At 32.9% G+C, this 16482-nt stretch overlaps 4 protein-coding genes across 5 annotated transcripts in view; 3 read left to right on the top strand and 1 right to left on the bottom strand.

Moving 5' to 3' along the window:
• Positions 1–65: 65 nt before the first annotated feature.
• On the top strand, positions 66–1137 carry icln (chloride nucleotide-sensitive channel icln). Its single transcript, XM_081988760.1, has 5 exons — positions 66–284; positions 342–484; positions 547–683; positions 736–856; positions 909–1137. Exons 1-5 carry the CDS (start codon positions 166–168, stop codon positions 1004–1006), a joined length of 618 nt encoding a protein of 205 aa, XP_081844886.1. The 5' UTR covers positions 66–165; the 3' UTR covers positions 1007–1137.
• Positions 1138–1292: 155 nt separating this feature from the next.
• Bem46 (abhydrolase domain containing 13-like protein Bem46) lies at positions 1293–8117 on the top strand. The gene is made up of 6 exons (XM_081988752.1): positions 1293–1589; positions 1639–1870; positions 1930–2123; positions 3833–3993; positions 4057–4163; positions 7853–8117. The coding sequence occupies exons 1-6, from the start codon at positions 1430–1432 to the stop codon at positions 8055–8057; spliced, it is 1059 nt and encodes a 352-aa protein (XP_081844878.1). The 5' UTR covers positions 1293–1429; the 3' UTR covers positions 8058–8117.
• A 342-nt stretch (positions 8118–8459) lies between these two features.
• Positions 8460–15267, bottom strand: LOC145735036 (transcription initiation factor TFIID subunit 11-like). Its single transcript, XM_081988759.1, has 3 exons — positions 14841–15267; positions 8699–8883; positions 8460–8647 (listed from the first exon to the last, which is right to left on the bottom strand). Exons 1-3 carry the CDS (start codon positions 15161–15163, stop codon positions 8514–8516), a joined length of 642 nt encoding a protein of 213 aa, XP_081844885.1. The 5' UTR covers positions 15164–15267; the 3' UTR covers positions 8460–8513.
• A 269-nt stretch (positions 15268–15536) lies between these two features.
• The window catches only part of trc (Serine/threonine-protein kinase tricornered), a 79756-nt gene continuing 78810 nt past the window's right edge, over positions 15537–16482 (top strand). Inside the window, exons 1-2 of one of the 2 annotated variants that reach the window (XM_081988745.1) lie at positions 15537–15813; positions 16002–16113. The gene's annotated coding sequence lies outside the window, so the exon portion shown is untranslated. Of the gene's footprint in view, positions 15814–15997; positions 16114–16482 lie in introns of both variants that reach the window. The other variant, XM_081988743.1, reaches the window with a different exon arrangement.

The following is a 16482-nucleotide window of genomic DNA, read 5'->3' as shown; positions in this document are numbered from 1 at the left end:
AGAGCAGGACCGATATAGACTCGGCCTGGAAGACAACTTAGACAGTTGACACTTGACACACACAAAACTAACCAAAACAAACAATTTTGCCGGAGATAATTGTGTTTGGCATTTAATCTGTTTTCCCACATTTCCAACAGAAAAATCGGTTAAAAGTTACCGAAAATGGTGATTTCGAACTCTTTTAGATATCCCTCGTCCAGTATTAAGCACGAACAGCGAAACGTAAGGGCAATACTGAACAAAAAGGATTTGGGGTCTGGAACCTTGTTTGTTAGCGAAAGGTATGTTTTTTCCTTAGTTTTAAAGGTGTTAATTAAGGGATTTTGCATTGTTTTCAGCACCTTATGCTGGCAGGAGAAGGATTCGATCGGTTTCTGCATTCCCTATCAAAATATCTCTTTGCATGCTATTTCAAAAGACGAAAGTGTGTACCCTGGAGAATGTGTGTATATCATGTTGGATACTCTGCTTTATATGCCTGGTATGTGTTTTGAATGGGGGCTTAGTTAAAAAGAAAACATGCACACTAACCTAAGTTTGTAGGTGATGAGCCACAAGACCTAGAAAACGATGAAAGTGATAGTGAATCAGAGAATGAAACCACCGAATTAATTTTAGTCCCAACTGATGATAATTCCACAAGCATTTCCTCTATTTATGAAGCTATTAAGTTATGTCAGGTTAGGATAATCACTCAAAAACACTAAATTCCACTAATTAACTGATTTTTAGGAATTAAATCCTGACCCTGATGATATGGATGAGGATGATGATGATAATTTGTATGCAGACGCTGAAGATGATCTGGAGGAAGGTCACTACGTGATTAATGAGAGGGGAGCTGGAGATGCAGGTTAGAATTTGTGATTTTCTCACCCTGAAGGTTTTCAACAGTTTTTCTGCAGATATTTCAGATATTTCCAGGAGAATGGAGGAAAATTTTGTTTCCATAAATTACGCACAAAACGGTAACGACGAGGATGAGTTTCAGGATGCTGACTAGAATTTTAGTTAAAAATTTTGTTTGTTTTAAAACTGCTGATATAACTTCTATTATAAGGAAGGATTGAGCTTGATATATTAATTAAGTTTTTTTTTTCTACTGCTTTTACTTAATAAATAGCTTTTTCTGTGTTTTGCTGTGTTTAGACAAGACTTTTTAATGTATTTTAGTATTTTTTTCTTGATTAAAAACAAAATAACCTGACAACAGGGTGAATTGAAAACAATAGCAATGGCAACACTGCAAAAAATGACACTTGACAAACATTCAAAATGACAGACGCCATTTTTTTATTATTTATTTATCAGTCATGTTTATCATTAAATTCTTAAGTTTAAATCCTGTTTTACATTTACTTTTTCCTCTCCTAGAGTGTAATTACTAATTAAACCAAATCTAATAATGCAAGATACGTAAATAACAATGGGAGGTTATGTGCCTCTGTCCCAATTGGGGGCTATTCTGCTCCGGTTGATTTTACGAGTTTGGGCCTATTCAGGCCTGGTTGTAATAGTCTGCCTCCTGCTGTACTACTTATACGGAGGACTGTTTGCCCTGCTGCTACTTTTTGTTGCGGTTTCAGGTAGTTTTTTACTGTTTTTTTCTTCTGTGGAAATAGCACCGCTTTGCAGGTATTCTATATCAAGTTCAGGACACTTTACTGTACTCTCCGGAGTTGCCGAGTCATTCCCGCGTGTACATTCCTATACCTTCGATGTTTGGGCTTCCATTTGAGAGTATTAACCATAAATGCCCCGATGGGGTTACCATACACATGTATTTTATACATCAACCAAAGGAGAGGCAGCGACTGGCCCCCACTATTGTGTTTTTTCACGGTAACGCTGGCAACATGGGTCACAGGTGAAAATGTTCATTCTGGTTCTCTCTGCATGTTCGTTTCTTGGTTATTTACTGTTTAGGTTGCAAAATTGTTCAGGACTGTACCATAATTTGCACTGCAACATTTTGTTGGTCGAGTATCGAGGTTATGGACTGTCCGAGGGAACCCCCTCGGAAGAGGGGCTCTACACCGATGCCAAATCTAGTTTAGATTATTTATTTACCAGGAATGATATTAATCATTCCGAGATTGTTGTGTTTGGCCGATCATTAGGTAAGTTGACGTTTTTGTGTGTACTTTTAACCTTTTTATTTCCCTCCAAAACAAGAATTTGACCTGTCAAATGACATCACAGATGTCAGGGTGGTCAAAACAAGACTTTAGGGACTTTAAATTGATATATGAGACCACCCTGTAACTGTCAAATTAACCGATTTCTGGACTCTTGCAGTTGAAATTGTTGTATTAACACTTCAGTTGTTAATTACTAAATAACTGGATTATTAGATATTTTTGTTAATTACTTATACAGGGTGGTTAATAGATGATTTCTGGAGCTACAAATTGACATAATGATTCACCCTGTAACTGTCAAAATGACGGATTTATGGACTATTTAAGTTGAAATTGTCATAATAACTTTTCAATCATTTCTGATTAATTAACTCAGTTATTTGATATTTTGCCTTCTGTATTTATACAGGGTGGTCAAAGGAGCATTTCAGGGGCTAGTAAATGATACATTGAGTCACCCTGTAACTGTCAAAATAACGGATTTATGGACTATTTAAGTTGAAATTGTCATAATAACTTTTCAATCATTTCTGATTAATTAACTCAGTTATTTGATATTTTGCCTTCTGTATTTATACAGGGTGATCAAAGGAGGATTTCAGGGGCTAGTAAATGATACATTGAATCACCCTGTAACTGTCAAAATGACAGATTTAGGGACTATTTAAGTTGAAATTGTCATAATAACTTTTCAATCATTTCTGATTAATTAACTCAGTTATTTGATATTTTGCCTTCTGTATTTATACAGGGTGGTCAAAGGAGCATTTCAGGGGCTAGTAAATGATACATTGAGTCACCCTGTAACTGTCAAAATGACGGATTTATGGACTATTTAAGTTGAAATTGTCATAATAACTTTTCAATCATTTCTGATTAATTAACTCAGTTATTTGATATTTTGCCTTCTGTATTTATACAGGGTGATCAAAGGAGGATTTCAGGGGCTAGTAAATGATACATTGAATCACCCTGTAACTGTCAAAATGACAGATTTAGGGACTATTACTGTTGACATTGTTGTATTAACACTTCAGTTGTTAATTACTCAATAACTGGATTATTAGATATTTTTGTTAATTACTTATACAGGGTGGTTAAAAGATGATTTCTGGAGCTACAAATTGACATAATGATTCACCCTGTAACTGTCAAAGTGACGGATTTATGGACTATTTAAGTTGAAATTGTCATAATAACTTTTCAATCATTTCTGATTAATTAACTCAGTTATTTGATATTTTGCCTTCTGTATTTATACAGGGTGATCAAAGGAGCATTTCAGGGGCTAGTAAATGATACATTGAATCACCCTGTAACTGTCAAAATGACAGATTTAGGGACTATTACTGTTGACATTGCTGTATTAACACTTCAGTGGTTAATTACTAAATAACTGGATTATTAGATATTTTTGTTAATTGCTTATACAGGGTGGTTAATAGATGATTTCTGGAGCTACAAATTGACATAATGATTCACCCTGTAACTGTCAAAGTGACACATGTCAAATTCACACTGTAACAGAAAATGCAGATTCTTTAAATTGGCGGAAAAAAAACTGTTTTTCTTTGCTGAATTTTGGAAAAAATTGCATTTTTTGAGGTTAGGTTGTTTTCAGTCGGATTCCTACCATCTTCAGACTATTACAAAACCAATAATTTCATTATTTTTTTTTAAATTGACAGGAGGTGCCGTAGCAATCGATTTAACTATAAGGGAAAATTACAGCAATAAAATTTGGTGTTTAATAGTCGAAAACACTTTTACCAGCATACCGGATATGGCAAAAGTCCTGTTAGGGTGGAAAGTGCTTCACTATTTGCCTCTCTTCTTTTACAAAAATAAGGTATTTTACCTTAACCTAACCTAACCTAACATAACCTCCAAATTAATGTTGTTTTCGTTTTAGTATTCCTCTTATTCTAAAGTGAAACAAAGCAGAACGCCCACTCTGTTCATTTCCGGTTTGTCTGATTCGTTAGTTCCGCCCAAAATGATGCAAGAGCTGTACGAAAGGTATGCTTGAGTTGACAATTGTTTTGTAAGAGTGAAAAGGCGTTGTAGAGGGCGCCACTTAAAAAAAAAACAAACTGTCAAATGTGTCAACGTGTTTTAGTGTTGCCAGACAAATTTTGACAATTGACACTTTAATGACAGATGGAGTACCTGTCAAATAGTCATTCCTAATTTAAAAACAGTCAAAACCACACTCATAGAGGTATTAAATGACTGTAAACTGAGTTTCAGTTTTTCAAGTGTTTTTTTATAGTTTAATAGCTTCATTGAGCGAATTTTGACAATTGACACTTTAATGACAGATGGAGTACGTGTCAAATAGTCATTCCTAATTTAGAAACAGTCAAAACCACACTCATAGAGGTATTAAATGACTGTAAACTGAGTTTCTGTTTTTCAAGTGTCTTTTATAGTTTAAAGGCTTCATTGAGAGAATTTTGACAATTGACACTTGAATGACAGATGGAGTACGTGTCAAATAGTCATTCCTAATTTAAAAACAGTCAAAACCACACTCATAGAGGTATTAAATGACTGTAAGCCGAGTTTCTGTTTTTTAAGTGTCTTTTATAGTTTAAAGGCTTCATTGAGCGAATTTTGACAATTGACACTTGAATGACAGATGGAGTACGTGTCAAATAGTCATTCCTAATTTAGAAACAGTCAAAACCACACTCATAGAGGTATTAAATGACTGTAAACTGAGTTTCTGTTTTTCAAGTGTCTTTTATAGTTTAAAGGCTTCATGGAGAGAATTTTGACAATTGACACTTAAATGACAGATGGAGTACATGTCAAATAGTCATTCCTAATTTAAAAACAGGCAAAACCCCACTCATGGAGGTATTAAATGACTGTAAACTGAGTTTCTGTTTTTCAAGTGTCTTTTATAGTTTAAAGGCTTCATTGAGAGAATTTTGACAATTGACACTTGAATGACAGATGGAGTACGTGTCAAATAGTCATTCCTAATTTAAAAACAGTCAAAACCACACTCATAGAGGTATTAAATGACTGTAAGCCGAGTTTCTGTTTTTTAAGTGTCTTTTATAGTTTAAAGGCTTCATTGAGCGAATTTTGACAATTGACACTTGAATGACAGATGGAGTACATGTCAAATAGTCATTCCTAATTTAAAAACAGTCAAAACCACACTCATAGAGATATTAAATGACTGTAAACTGAGTTTCCGTTTTTCAAGTGTCTTTTATAGTTTAATTGTTTCATTGAACGAATTTTGACAATTGACACTTTAATGACAGATGGAGTACATGTCAAAAAGTCATTCCTAATTTAGAAACAGTCAAAACCACACTCATGGAGGTATTAAATGACTGTAAACTGAGTTTCTGTTTTTCAAGAGTTTTTTTAAAGTTTAAAGGCTTCATTGAGAGAATTTTGACAATTGACACTTTAATGACAGATGGAGTATATGTCAGATAGTCATTCCTAATTTAGAAACAGTCAAAACCACACTCATGGAGGTATTAAATGACTGTAAACTGAGTTTCTGTTTTTCAAGTGTTTTTTATAGTTTAATGGCTTCATTGAGCGAATTTTGACAATTGACACTTGAATGACAGATGGAGTACATGTCAAATAGTCATTCCTAATTTAAAAACAGTCAAAACCACACTCATGGAGGTATTAAATGAGTGTAAACTGAGTTTCCGTTTTTCAAATGTTTTTTATAGTTTAATAACTTCATGGAGACAATTTTGACAATTGACACTTTAATGACAGATAGAGTACATGTCAGATAGTCATTCCTAATTTAAAAACAGTCAAAACCACACTCATGGAGGTATTAAATGACTGTAAACTGAGTTTCTGTTTTTCAAGTGTTTTTTATAGTTTAATAGCTTCATTGAACGAATTTTGACAATTGACACTTGAATGACAGATGGAGTACATGTCAAATAGTCGTTCCTAATTTAGAAACAGTCAAAACCACACTCATAGAGGTATTAAATGACTGTAAACTGAGTTTCAGTTTTTCAAGTGTTTTTTATAGTTTAATAGCTTCATTGAACGAATTTTGACAATTGACACTTTAATGACAGATAGAGTACATGTCAGATAGTCATTCCTAATTTAAAAACAGTCAAAACCACACTCATGGAGGTATTAAATGACTGTAAACTGAGTTTCTGTTTTTCAAGTGTCTTTTATAGTTTAATAGCTTCATTGAGCGAATTTTGACAATTGACACTTGAATGACAGATGGAGTACATGTCAAATAGTCATTCCTAATTTAAAAACAGTCAAAACCACACTCATAGAGGTATTAAATGACTGTAAACTGAGTTTCTGTTTTTCAAGTGTCTTTTATAGTTTAATAGCTTCATTGAGCGAATTTTGACAATTGACACTTGAATGACAGATGGAGTACATGTCAAATAGTCATTCCTAATTTAAAAACAGTCAAAACCACACTCATGGAGGTATTAAATGACTGTAAACTGAGTCTCTGTTTTTCAAGTGTCTTTTATAGTTTAAAGGCTTCATTGAGAGAATTTTGACAATTGACACTTGAATGACAGATGGAGTACATGTCAAATAGTCATTCCTAATTTAAAAACAGTCAAAACCACACTCATAGAGGTATTAAATGACTGTAAACTGAGTTTCTGTTTTTCAAGTGTCTTTTATAGTTTAATAGCTTCATTGAGCGAATTTTGACAATTGACACTTGAATGACAGATGGAGTACATGTCAAATAGTCATTCCTAATTTAAAAACAGTCAAAACCACACTCATGGAGGTATTAAATGACTGTAAACTGAGTCTCTGTTTTTCAAGTGTTTTTTATAGTTTAATAGCTTCATTGAACGAATTTTGACAATTGACACTTGAATGACAGATGGAGTACATGTCAAATAGTCATTCCTAATTTAAAAACAGTCAAAACCACACTCATGGAGGTATTAAATGACTGTAAACTGAGTTTCTGTTTTTCAAGCGTCTTTTACAGTTTAATAGCTTCATTGAGCGAATTTTGACAATTGACACTTTAATGACAGATGGAGTACATGTCAGATAGTCATTCCTAATTTAGAAACAGTCAAAACCACACTCATGGAGGTATTAAATGACTGTAAACTGAGTTTCTGTTTTCCTCGTGTTTTTTATAGTTTAATAGCTTCATTGAACGAATTTTGACAATTGACACTTGAATGACAGATGGAGTACATGTCAGATAGTCATTCCTAATTTAGAAACAGTCAAAACCACACTCATGGAGGTATTAAATGACTGTAAACTGAGTTTCTGTTTTTCAAGTGTCTTTTATAGTTTAATTGTTTCATTGAGCGAATTTTGACAATTGACACTTGAATGACAGATGGAGTACATGTCAGACAGTCATTCCTAATTTAGAAACAGTCAAAACCACACTCATGGAGGTATTAAATGACTGTAAACTGAGTTTCTGTTTTTCAAGTGTCTTTTATAGTTTAAAGGCTTCATTGAGCGAATTTTGACAATTGACACTTTAATGACAGATGGAGTACATGTCAGATAGACATTTCTAATTTATAAACAGTCAAAACCACACTCATGGAGGTATTAAATGACCGTAAACTGATTTTCAGTTTTTCGACTGTAAAATCTGGGAAATTTCAGTGAAATCTGGCAACACTTTCAAATATTTTTTTGGAGGCGCTACCATATTTCAATTTTTTCCGCAGAAGCGGTAGTATAAGAAAGCAGCTCTACCAATTACCAGCCGGTACTCATAACGAGACCTGGCAACTGCCGGGCTACTACCATACAATCGCTTTGTTTTTGCAAAACTACCGAATATCGACGTTAATGCAACAGGCCAGCATCGAGATGGACAGTAAGTCGGACAGTAGTAGCGGCAGTATGTGGAGCAACGTGCAGGACATTTAAAAAAAAGTCGCAAAATTGAGGGTTTTTTGTTGGAAATTTTTGGTCCTTCGAGCCAAATTTTTTTTTTAAAAAACTACTTAAAAAGCAGGCAAACGCAAGTCGCATAGTAGTAGCGGCAGGATGTGGAATAGAAAAGACAAAATGGACGTTTTTCCACGTTAATCAACTTTTGGTCCTTCGAACCCGATTTTTTTCAAACTTCCAAAAAAATTACGAACGTAGGACACCCTGTAGTAGTATAGTTTAAGTGTCTAATAATTTTAGAAATAATGATTTTTTGCATCAATTTGATGCTAAAAATTTTGTGATTATTACTAAGGTACCATTTAATTTTTGTAGTCAATTTGTATGCCATTGTTACTATTTGAGCCTAAATATATTTCATTTTACTATAAAACAGTGTTTTTAATTTTTTTTGGTAATTATTTTATTTTTTAAAAATAATATTAAAAAAAACTACAATTGAAAATGTGACCGAGCATCTCGACCATTTGGTATACTTCCAACACTTCTCATTCGTCTCACAGCTTCTCGTAAGTGTTTTGGCTGTAAGGGACCGGTATCACCCAGTTCTTCCATTACATCTAAACCTGGACAAATGCATAAAAAAAAACCAGTAAAATTTGGGACACCCTGTATACCTTCTTCCACAATTTCCCCTACGAAAACTTTGGCGATACCCGCCATTGCTATCACAACATTCTGTGAAACCGAACACCCTGTAATAGTTTGCATTAATCGTTTAATGGCCGCTTTAGGGAAAGCGGATCTTCGGTACATTTCGTATCTGTCTAGTTGTTCTTCGGTGAAATTTGAGACTAATACCCTGTAAATTAGATTGAAAAAAGTACCAGAATTGCCCTAAATGGGAAACAGTGTTTTTTGTACTAATTATTTGGTAAAAACGGGTACGCCAGTGGCTTTTTTGATGGTTTTATTGTTTTTCTAGTTTAAGCAACACAAAATACAACTTTCTGCTCTCTTGCATTTTTGTTGTATTTTGTGTCGTTTTTGAGAAAAAAATTATCAAAATTTCAGTTGACTCAACAGCCACTTATTACAATTATTTGGTAAAAACTGGTACGCCAGTGGCTTTTTTGGTGGTTTTATTGTTTTTCTAGTTTAAGCAACTCAAAATACAACTTTCTGCTCTCTTGCATTTTCGCTTTATTTTGTGTCGTTTTTGAGAAAAAAATTATCAAAATTTCAGTTAACTCAACAGCCACTTATTATAATTATTATTTGGTAAAAACCGGTACGCCAGTGGCTTTTTTGGTGGTTTTATTGTTTTTCTAGTTTAAGCAACTCAAAATACAACTTTCTGCTCTCTTGCATTTTTGTTGTATTTTGTGTCGTTTTTGAGAAAAAAATTATCAAAATTTCAGTTGACTCGACAGCCACTTATTACAATTATTTGGTAAAAACCGGTATGCCAGTGGCTTTTTTGGTGGTTTTATTGTTTTCCTAGTTTAAGCAACTCAAAATACAACTTTCTGCTCTCTTGCATTTTTGTTGTATTTTGTGTCGTTTTTGAGAAAAAAATTATCAAAATTTCAGTTAACTCAACAGCCACTTATTATAATTATTATTTGGTAAAAACCGGTACGCCAGTGGCTTTTTTGGTGGTTTTATTGTTTTTCTAGTTTAAGCAACACAAAATACAACTTTCTGCTCTCTTGCATTTTTGTTGTATTTTGTGTCATTTTTGAGAAAAAAATTATCAAAATTTCAGTTAACAGCCACTTATTATAAGTATTTGCTAAAAACCGGTACGCCAGTGGCTTTTTTGGTGATTTTATTGTTTTTCTAGTTTAAGCAACACAAAATACAACTTTCTGCTCTCTTACATTTTCGCTTTATTTTGTGTCGTTTTTGAGAAAAAAATTATCAAAATTTCAGTTGACTCAACAGCCACTTATTACAATTATTTGGTAAAAACTGGTACGCCAGTGGCTTTTTTGGTGGTTTTACTGTTTTTCTAGTTTAAGCAACTCAAAATACAACTTTCTGCTCTCTTGAATTTTTGTTGTATTTTGTGTCGTTTTTGAGAAAAAATTATCAAAATTTCAGTTGACTCAACAGTCACTTATTACAATTATTTGGTAAAAACTGGTACGCCAGTGGCTTTTTTGGTGGTTTTATTGTTTTTCTAGTTTAAGCAACTCAAAATACAACTTTCTGCTCTCTTACATTTTCGCTTTATTTTGTGTCGTTTTTGAGAAAAAAATTATCAAAATTTCAGTTGACTCAACAGCCACTTATTACAATTATTTGGTCAAAACCGGTACACCAGTGGCTTTTTTGGTGATTTTATTGTTTTTCTAGTTTAAGCAACTCAAAATACAACTTTCTGCTCTCTTGCATTTTTGTTGTATTTTGTGTCATTTTTGAGAAAAAAATTATCAAAATTTCAGTTAACAGCCACTTATTATAAGTATTTGCTAAAAACCGGTACGCCAGTGGCTTTTTTGGTGATTTTATTGTTTTTCTAGTTTAAGCAACTCAAAATACAACTTTCTGCTCTCTTGCATTTTTGTTGTATTTTGTGTCATTTTTGAGAAAAAAATTATCAAAATTTCAGTTAACAGCCACTTATTATAAGTATTTGCTAAAAACCGGTACGCCAGTGGCTTTTTTGGTGATTTTATTGTTTTTCTAGTTTAAGCAACTCAAAATACAACTTTCTGCTCTCTTGCATTTTTGTTGTATTTTGTGTCGTTTTTGAGAAAAAAATTATCAAAATTTCAGTTGACTCAACAGCCACTTATTACAATTATTTGGTAAAAACCGGTACGCCAGTGGCTTTTTTGGTGGTTTTATTGTTTTTCTAGTTTAAGCAACACAAAATACAACTTTCTGCTCTCTTGAATTTTTGTTGTATTTTGTGTCGTTTTTGAGAAAAAATTATCAAAATTTCAGTTGACTCAACAGTCACTTATTACAATTATTTGGTAAAAACTGGTACGCCAGTGGCTTTTTTGGTGGTTTTATTGTTTTTCTAGTTTAAGCAACTCAAAATACAACTTTCTGCTCTCTTACATTTTCGCTTTATTTTGTGTCGTTTTTGAGAAAAAAATTATCAAAATTTCAGTTGACTCAACAGTCACTTATTACAATTATTTGGTAAAAACTGGTACGCCAGTGGCTTTTTTGGTGGTTTTACTGTTTTTCTAGTTTAAGCAACTCAAAATACAACTTTCTGCTCTCTTGAATTTTTGTTGTATTTTGTGTCGTTTTTGAGAAAAAATTATCAAAATTTCAGTTGACTCAACAGTCACTTATTACAATTATTTGGTAAAAACTGGTACGCCAGTGGCTTTTTTGGTGGTTTTATTGTTTTTCTAGTTTAAGCAACTCAAAATACAACTTTCTGCTCTCTTACATTTTCGCTTTATTTTGTGTCGTTTTTGAGAAAAAAATTATCAAAATTTCAGTTGACTCGACAGCCACTTATTACAATTATTTGGTAAAAACCAGTACGCCAGTGGCTTTTTTGGTGGTTTTACTGTTTTTCTAGTTTAAGCAACTCAAAATACAACTTTCTGCTCTCTTGAATTTTTGTTGTATTTTGTGTCGTTTTTGAGAAAAAATTATCAAAATTTCAGTTGACTCAACAGTCACTTATTACAATTATTTGGTAAAAACTGGTACGCCAGTGGCTTTTTTGGTGGTTTTATTGTTTTTCTAGTTTAAGCAACTCAAAATACAACTTTCTGCTCTCTTACATTTTCGCTTTATTTTGTGTCGTTTTTGAGAAAAAAATTATCAAAATTTCAGTTGACTCAACAGTCACTTATTACAATTATTTGGTAAAAACTGGTACGCCAGTGGCTTTTTTGGTGGTTTTACTGTTTTTCTAGTTTAAGCAACTCAAAATACAACTTTCTGCTCTCTTGAATTTTTGTTGTATTTTGTGTCGTTTTTGAGAAAAAATTATCAAAATTTCAGTTGACTCAACAGTCACTTATTACAATTATTTGGTAAAAACTGGTACGCCAGTGGCTTTTTTGGTGGTTTTATTGTTTTTCTAGTTTAAGCAACTCAAAATACAACTTTCTGCTCTCTTACATTTTCGCTTTATTTTGTGTCGTTTTTGAGAAAAAAATTATCAAAATTTCAGTTGACTCAACAGCCACTTATTACAATTATTTGGTCAAAACCGGTACACCAGTGGCTTTTTTGGTGATTTTATTGTTTTTCTAGTTTAAGCAACTCAAAATACAACTTTCTGCTCTCTTGCATTTTTGTTGTATTTTGTGTCATTTTTGAGAAAAAAATTATCAAAATTTCAGTTAACAGCCACTTATTATAAGTATTTGCTAAAAACCGGTACGCCAGTGGCTTTTTTGGTGATTTTATTGTTTTTCTAGTTTAAGCAACTCAAAATACAACTTTCTGCTCTCTTGCATTTTTGTTGTATTTTGTGTCATTTTTGAGAAAAAAATTATCAAAATTTCAGTTAACAGCCACTTATTATAAGTATTTGCTAAAAACCGGTACGCCAGTGGCTTTTTTGGTGATTTTATTGTTTTTCTAGTTTAAGCAACTCAAAATACAACTTTCTGCTCTCTTGCATTTTTGTTGTATTTTGTGTCGTTTTTGAGAAAAAAATTATCAAAATTTCAGTTGACTCAACAGCCACTTATTACAATTATTTGGTAAAAACCGGTACGCCAGTGGCTTTTTTGGTGGTTTTATTGTTTTTCTAGTTTAAGCAACACAAAATACAACTTTCTGCTCTCTTGCATTTTTGTTGTATTTTGTGTCGTTTTTGAGAAAAAAATTATCAAAATTTCAGTTAACTCAACAGCCACTTATTACAATTATTTGGTAAAAACCGGTATGCCAGTGGCTTTTTTGGTGGTTTTATTGTTTTCCTAGTTTAAGCAACTCAAAATACAACTTTCTGCTCTCTTGCATTTTTGTTGTATTTTGTGTCGTTTTTGAGAAAAAAATTATCAAAATTTCAGTTGACTCGACAGCCACTTATTACAATTATTTGGTAAAAACCGGTATGCCAGTGGCTTTTTTGGTGGTTTTATTGTTTTCCTAGTTTAAGCAACTCAAAATACAACTTTCTGCTCTCTTGCATTTTTGTTGAATTTTGTGTCGTTTTCCAGAAAAAAATTATTAAAAGACTCAACAGCCACTTATTATAATTATTTGGTAAAAACCACTACGCCAGTGGCTTTTTTGGTGGTTTTATTGTTTTTCTAGTTTAAGCAACTCAAAATCCAACTTTCTGCTCTCTTGCATTTTTGTTGAATTTTGTGTCGTTTTCCAGAAAAAAATTATTAAAAGACTCAACAGCCACTTATAATTATTTGGTAAAAACCACTACGCCAGTGGCTTTTTTGGTGGTTTTATTGTTTTTCTAGTTTAAGCAACACAAAATACAACTTTCTGCTCTCTTGCATTTTTGTTGTATTTTGTGTCATTTTTGAGAAAAAAATTATCAAAATTTCAGTTGACTCAACAGCCACTTATTATAATTATTTGGTAAAAACTGGTACGCCAGTGGCTTTTTTGGTGATTTTATTGTTTTTCTAGTTTAAGCAACTCAAAATACAACTTTCTGCTCTCTTGCATTTTTGCTTTATTTTGTGTCGTTTTTGAGAAAAAAATTATCAAAATTTCAGTTGACTCAACAGCCACTTATTATAATTATTTGCTAAAAACTGGTACGCCAGTGGCTTTTTTGGTGGTTTTATTGTTTTTCTAGTTTAAGCAACTCAAAATACAACTTTCTGCTCTCTTGCATTTTTGTTGTATTTTGTGTCGTTTTTGAGAAAAAAATTATCAAAATTTCAGTTAACTCAACAGCCACTTATTATAATTATTATTTGGTAAAAACCGGTACGCCAGTGGCTTTTTTGGTGGTTTTATTGTTTTCCTAGTTTAAGCAACTCAAAATACAACTTTCTGCTCTCTTGCATTTTTGTTGTATTTTGTGTCGTTTTTGAGAAAAATATTATCAAAATTTCAATTGACTCAACAGCCACTTATTACAATTATTTGCTAAAAACTGGTACGCCAGTGGCTTTTTTGGTGGTTTTATTGTTTTTCTTGTTTAAGCAACTCAAAATACAACTTTCTGCTCTCTTGCATTTTTGTTGTATTTTGTGTCGTTTTCCAGAAAAAAAATATCAAAAGACTCAACAGCCACTTATTATAATTATTTGCTAAAAACTGGTACGCCAGTGGCTTTTTTGATGATTTTATTGTTTTTCTAGTTTAAGCAACACAAAATCCAACTTTCTGCTCTCTTGCATTTTTGTTGAATTTTGTGTCGTTTTCCAGAAAAAAATTATTAAAAGACTCAACAGCCACTTATTATAATTATTTGGTAAAAACCACTACGCCAGTGGCTTTTTTGGTGGTTTTATTGTTTTTCTAGTTTAAGCAACACAAAATACAACTTTCTGCTCTCTTGCATTTTTGTTGTATTTTGTGTCATTTTTGAGAAAAAAATTATCAAAATTTCAGTTGACTCAACAGCCACTTATTACAGTTATTTGGTAAAAACTGGTACGCCAGTGGCTTTTTTGGTGGTTTTACTGTTTTTCTAGTTTAAGCAACACAAAATACAACTTTCTGCTCTCTTGCATTTTTGTTGTATTTTGTGTCGTTTTTGAGAAAAAAATTATCAAAATTTCAAAATAATAATTTTCTTAGGCTAATTTGTATAGAAAAGAAAGAATTAACTAATTGCATAGCCTCTAATTTTAGGGTTTTTCTAGAAATTATCTAAGTGAAAATACTGGTCCTAAATAATACACTTACTGCATTTTTTCTCGTTCTTCTTCCTCCATTTCCCTTTTACTTCTCACATCTTTTTTAGGTTTTGCAACTTGTTGGTTGTTACTGCCACCAATCGAAGATTGGCTCGACGCTTCAGGCATTATAATGTCCACTCCGAGATCCAAAATCTCTTCCTTGATTCGGAATTGACTGTCCGCGGAAAGGTCCAAATCCATATTTTTGGCGGACACCTCCTCGAACTCGTCTTCCTCTTCGGAATGGGTGTTTTCGAAATTGTTGTACCTCAAATTGTCCAAAGCCCGCAGGTTGTCCCGGTCGATTTCTTTATTGAGGATATGGTCCATTTTGGTGTTTTATGGTTAATTATTGCTTTTTTTCGTGGTAAATGTAAAAGTAAACAGTAAAAGTATAGGTAAACAATGTTTGAGGTTATACAACAATGTTTTGACTTTTGACATCAAAAGTTTGAGGTTATGGTGAGTTGGTCTAGTTCTTTTTTGTTGTTGTCAAACTGTAAAAGGAGTCACAGCTGGAATAATAAACAACTTTAATTGTTATTAATATTAAATTGACCATTTTTAACGTTTTTTCCTTATTTTAAGTAACAAATTAAAGCAAATTCTCACTTTTTTTGCAGCTGTTTGAGTGACATCTAACGGCAAAACCACAAAACAACCAACTTTTTGACAGATTTCCAATGGCTGCCGATGGCAGCACTGTTCCCTTTCGTTCCAATCAATAAGGCATCCCAGCGTTTCTGACAATAACAAAATAAATCATCAATTTTTGTTTACCAATTGGTGAAAAGCCCCAAATTTAGGGTGATAAACAAATCGCGCCCCCTCTTGCCCCCTTATTGAGTGGTTACAGTGCCGTACACGCCCCTGATCCGCTGGACCGTAACCTTATACAGTTTCACTATTTTTTTTAGTACTTTTGTGATTAGTGACTTGTTTTGTGCATGAGTCAGTTAAACCAGAAGATTTTGAGCCTGGTAAGTGGAAAACTGGTCTGGGACATGCTAAAAACATGGCTTAAGCAGTGGTTAAACCTGATTAACAATCACTTTGACACCAGGTCACTGCCAGCTAAAAACTTACTATAAATAATGTGAGATTATTCGGTTTGCAAGATGATTCTAGCTGAGTTTGGTAACTAACTGAGTGTCTTTGTTCTAGGAAGGTCACTAGTTAACCTTCCGAGTGTAGGTTCATTGGATGGGGCTTGATTTGCCCCCAGATTCTTGCACTGGCTCCCACTTCAACCACCACGATTACCCCACTAAACTCAGAAGGTAAGTTTTTTTGTTTGTTTTAAGAGGTGGTTCATGTGATTAAGGTTATTGTACCAGTAATTGATGATTTAAGGGATGTTATCACTTTGACAAAGTATATTAACAAATATTCATGTAAAATGATCCCAAAATGTGACAGTATTTGATCAAATATTTGCCAGTAAAGGATCATTACAGAAGTGAAGAATAACAATAATGTCCTTCGGTTAATTACTGGATAAGTTCAATGAAAAACAGGACTAAATAGAGTATTTTAAGACTTTAATATGGAAGACAGAAAGATCTAGAGGACAGTAGTTTGGCCAGTTTAACAGAATAATTCTCCCAAATTTGTCAAATTTTAAGTGTTTCACTTTGTAATCCATGAAA

This window comes from Ips typographus, linkage group LG10 (assembly GCF_016097725.1).
Source record: "Ips typographus isolate SLU linkage group LG10, UJ_Ityp_2.0, whole genome shotgun sequence".
NCBI lineage: Eukaryota > Metazoa > Arthropoda > Insecta > Coleoptera > Curculionidae > Ips > Ips typographus.
The sequence above is the reverse complement of the archived record's forward strand: the minus strand, read 5'-3'. Positions and strand labels throughout refer to the sequence as shown.

Excerpts from the sequence above, each read along its gene's own strand:
- icln (XM_081988760.1), top strand. The coding sequence starts at position 166 with ATGGTGATTTCGAACTCTTTTAGATATCCCTCGTCCAGTATTAAGCAC. Across the intron at positions 285-341 it reads ACCTTGTTTGTTAGCGAAAG|CACCTTATGCTGGCAGGAGA; the intron begins GTATGTTTTTTC and ends CATTGTTTTCAG. Across the intron at positions 485-546 it reads TACTCTGCTTTATATGCCTG|GTGATGAGCCACAAGACCTA; the intron begins GTATGTGTTTTG and ends CTAAGTTTGTAG.
- Bem46 (XM_081988752.1), top strand. The coding sequence starts at position 1,430 with ATGGGAGGTTATGTGCCTCTGTCCCAATTGGGGGCTATTCTGCTCCGG. Across the intron at positions 1,590-1,638 it reads ACTTTTTGTTGCGGTTTCAG|GTATTCTATATCAAGTTCAG; the intron begins GTAGTTTTTTAC and ends ACCGCTTTGCAG. Across the intron at positions 4,164-7,852 it reads ATGCAAGAGCTGTACGAAAG|AAGCGGTAGTATAAGAAAGC; the intron begins GTATGCTTGAGT and ends TTTTTTCCGCAG.
- LOC145735036 (XM_081988759.1), bottom strand. The coding sequence starts at position 15,163 with ATGGACCATATCCTCAATAAAGAAATCGACCGGGACAACCTGCGGGCT. Across the intron at positions 8,884-14,840 it reads GAAGAACGAGAAAAAATGCA|GGTATTAGTCTCAAATTTCA; the intron begins GTAAGTGTATTA and ends TCTAATTTACAG. Across the intron at positions 8,648-8,698 it reads AGGGGAAATTGTGGAAGAAG|GTTTAGATGTAATGGAAGAA; the intron begins GTATACAGGGTG and ends GCATTTGTCCAG.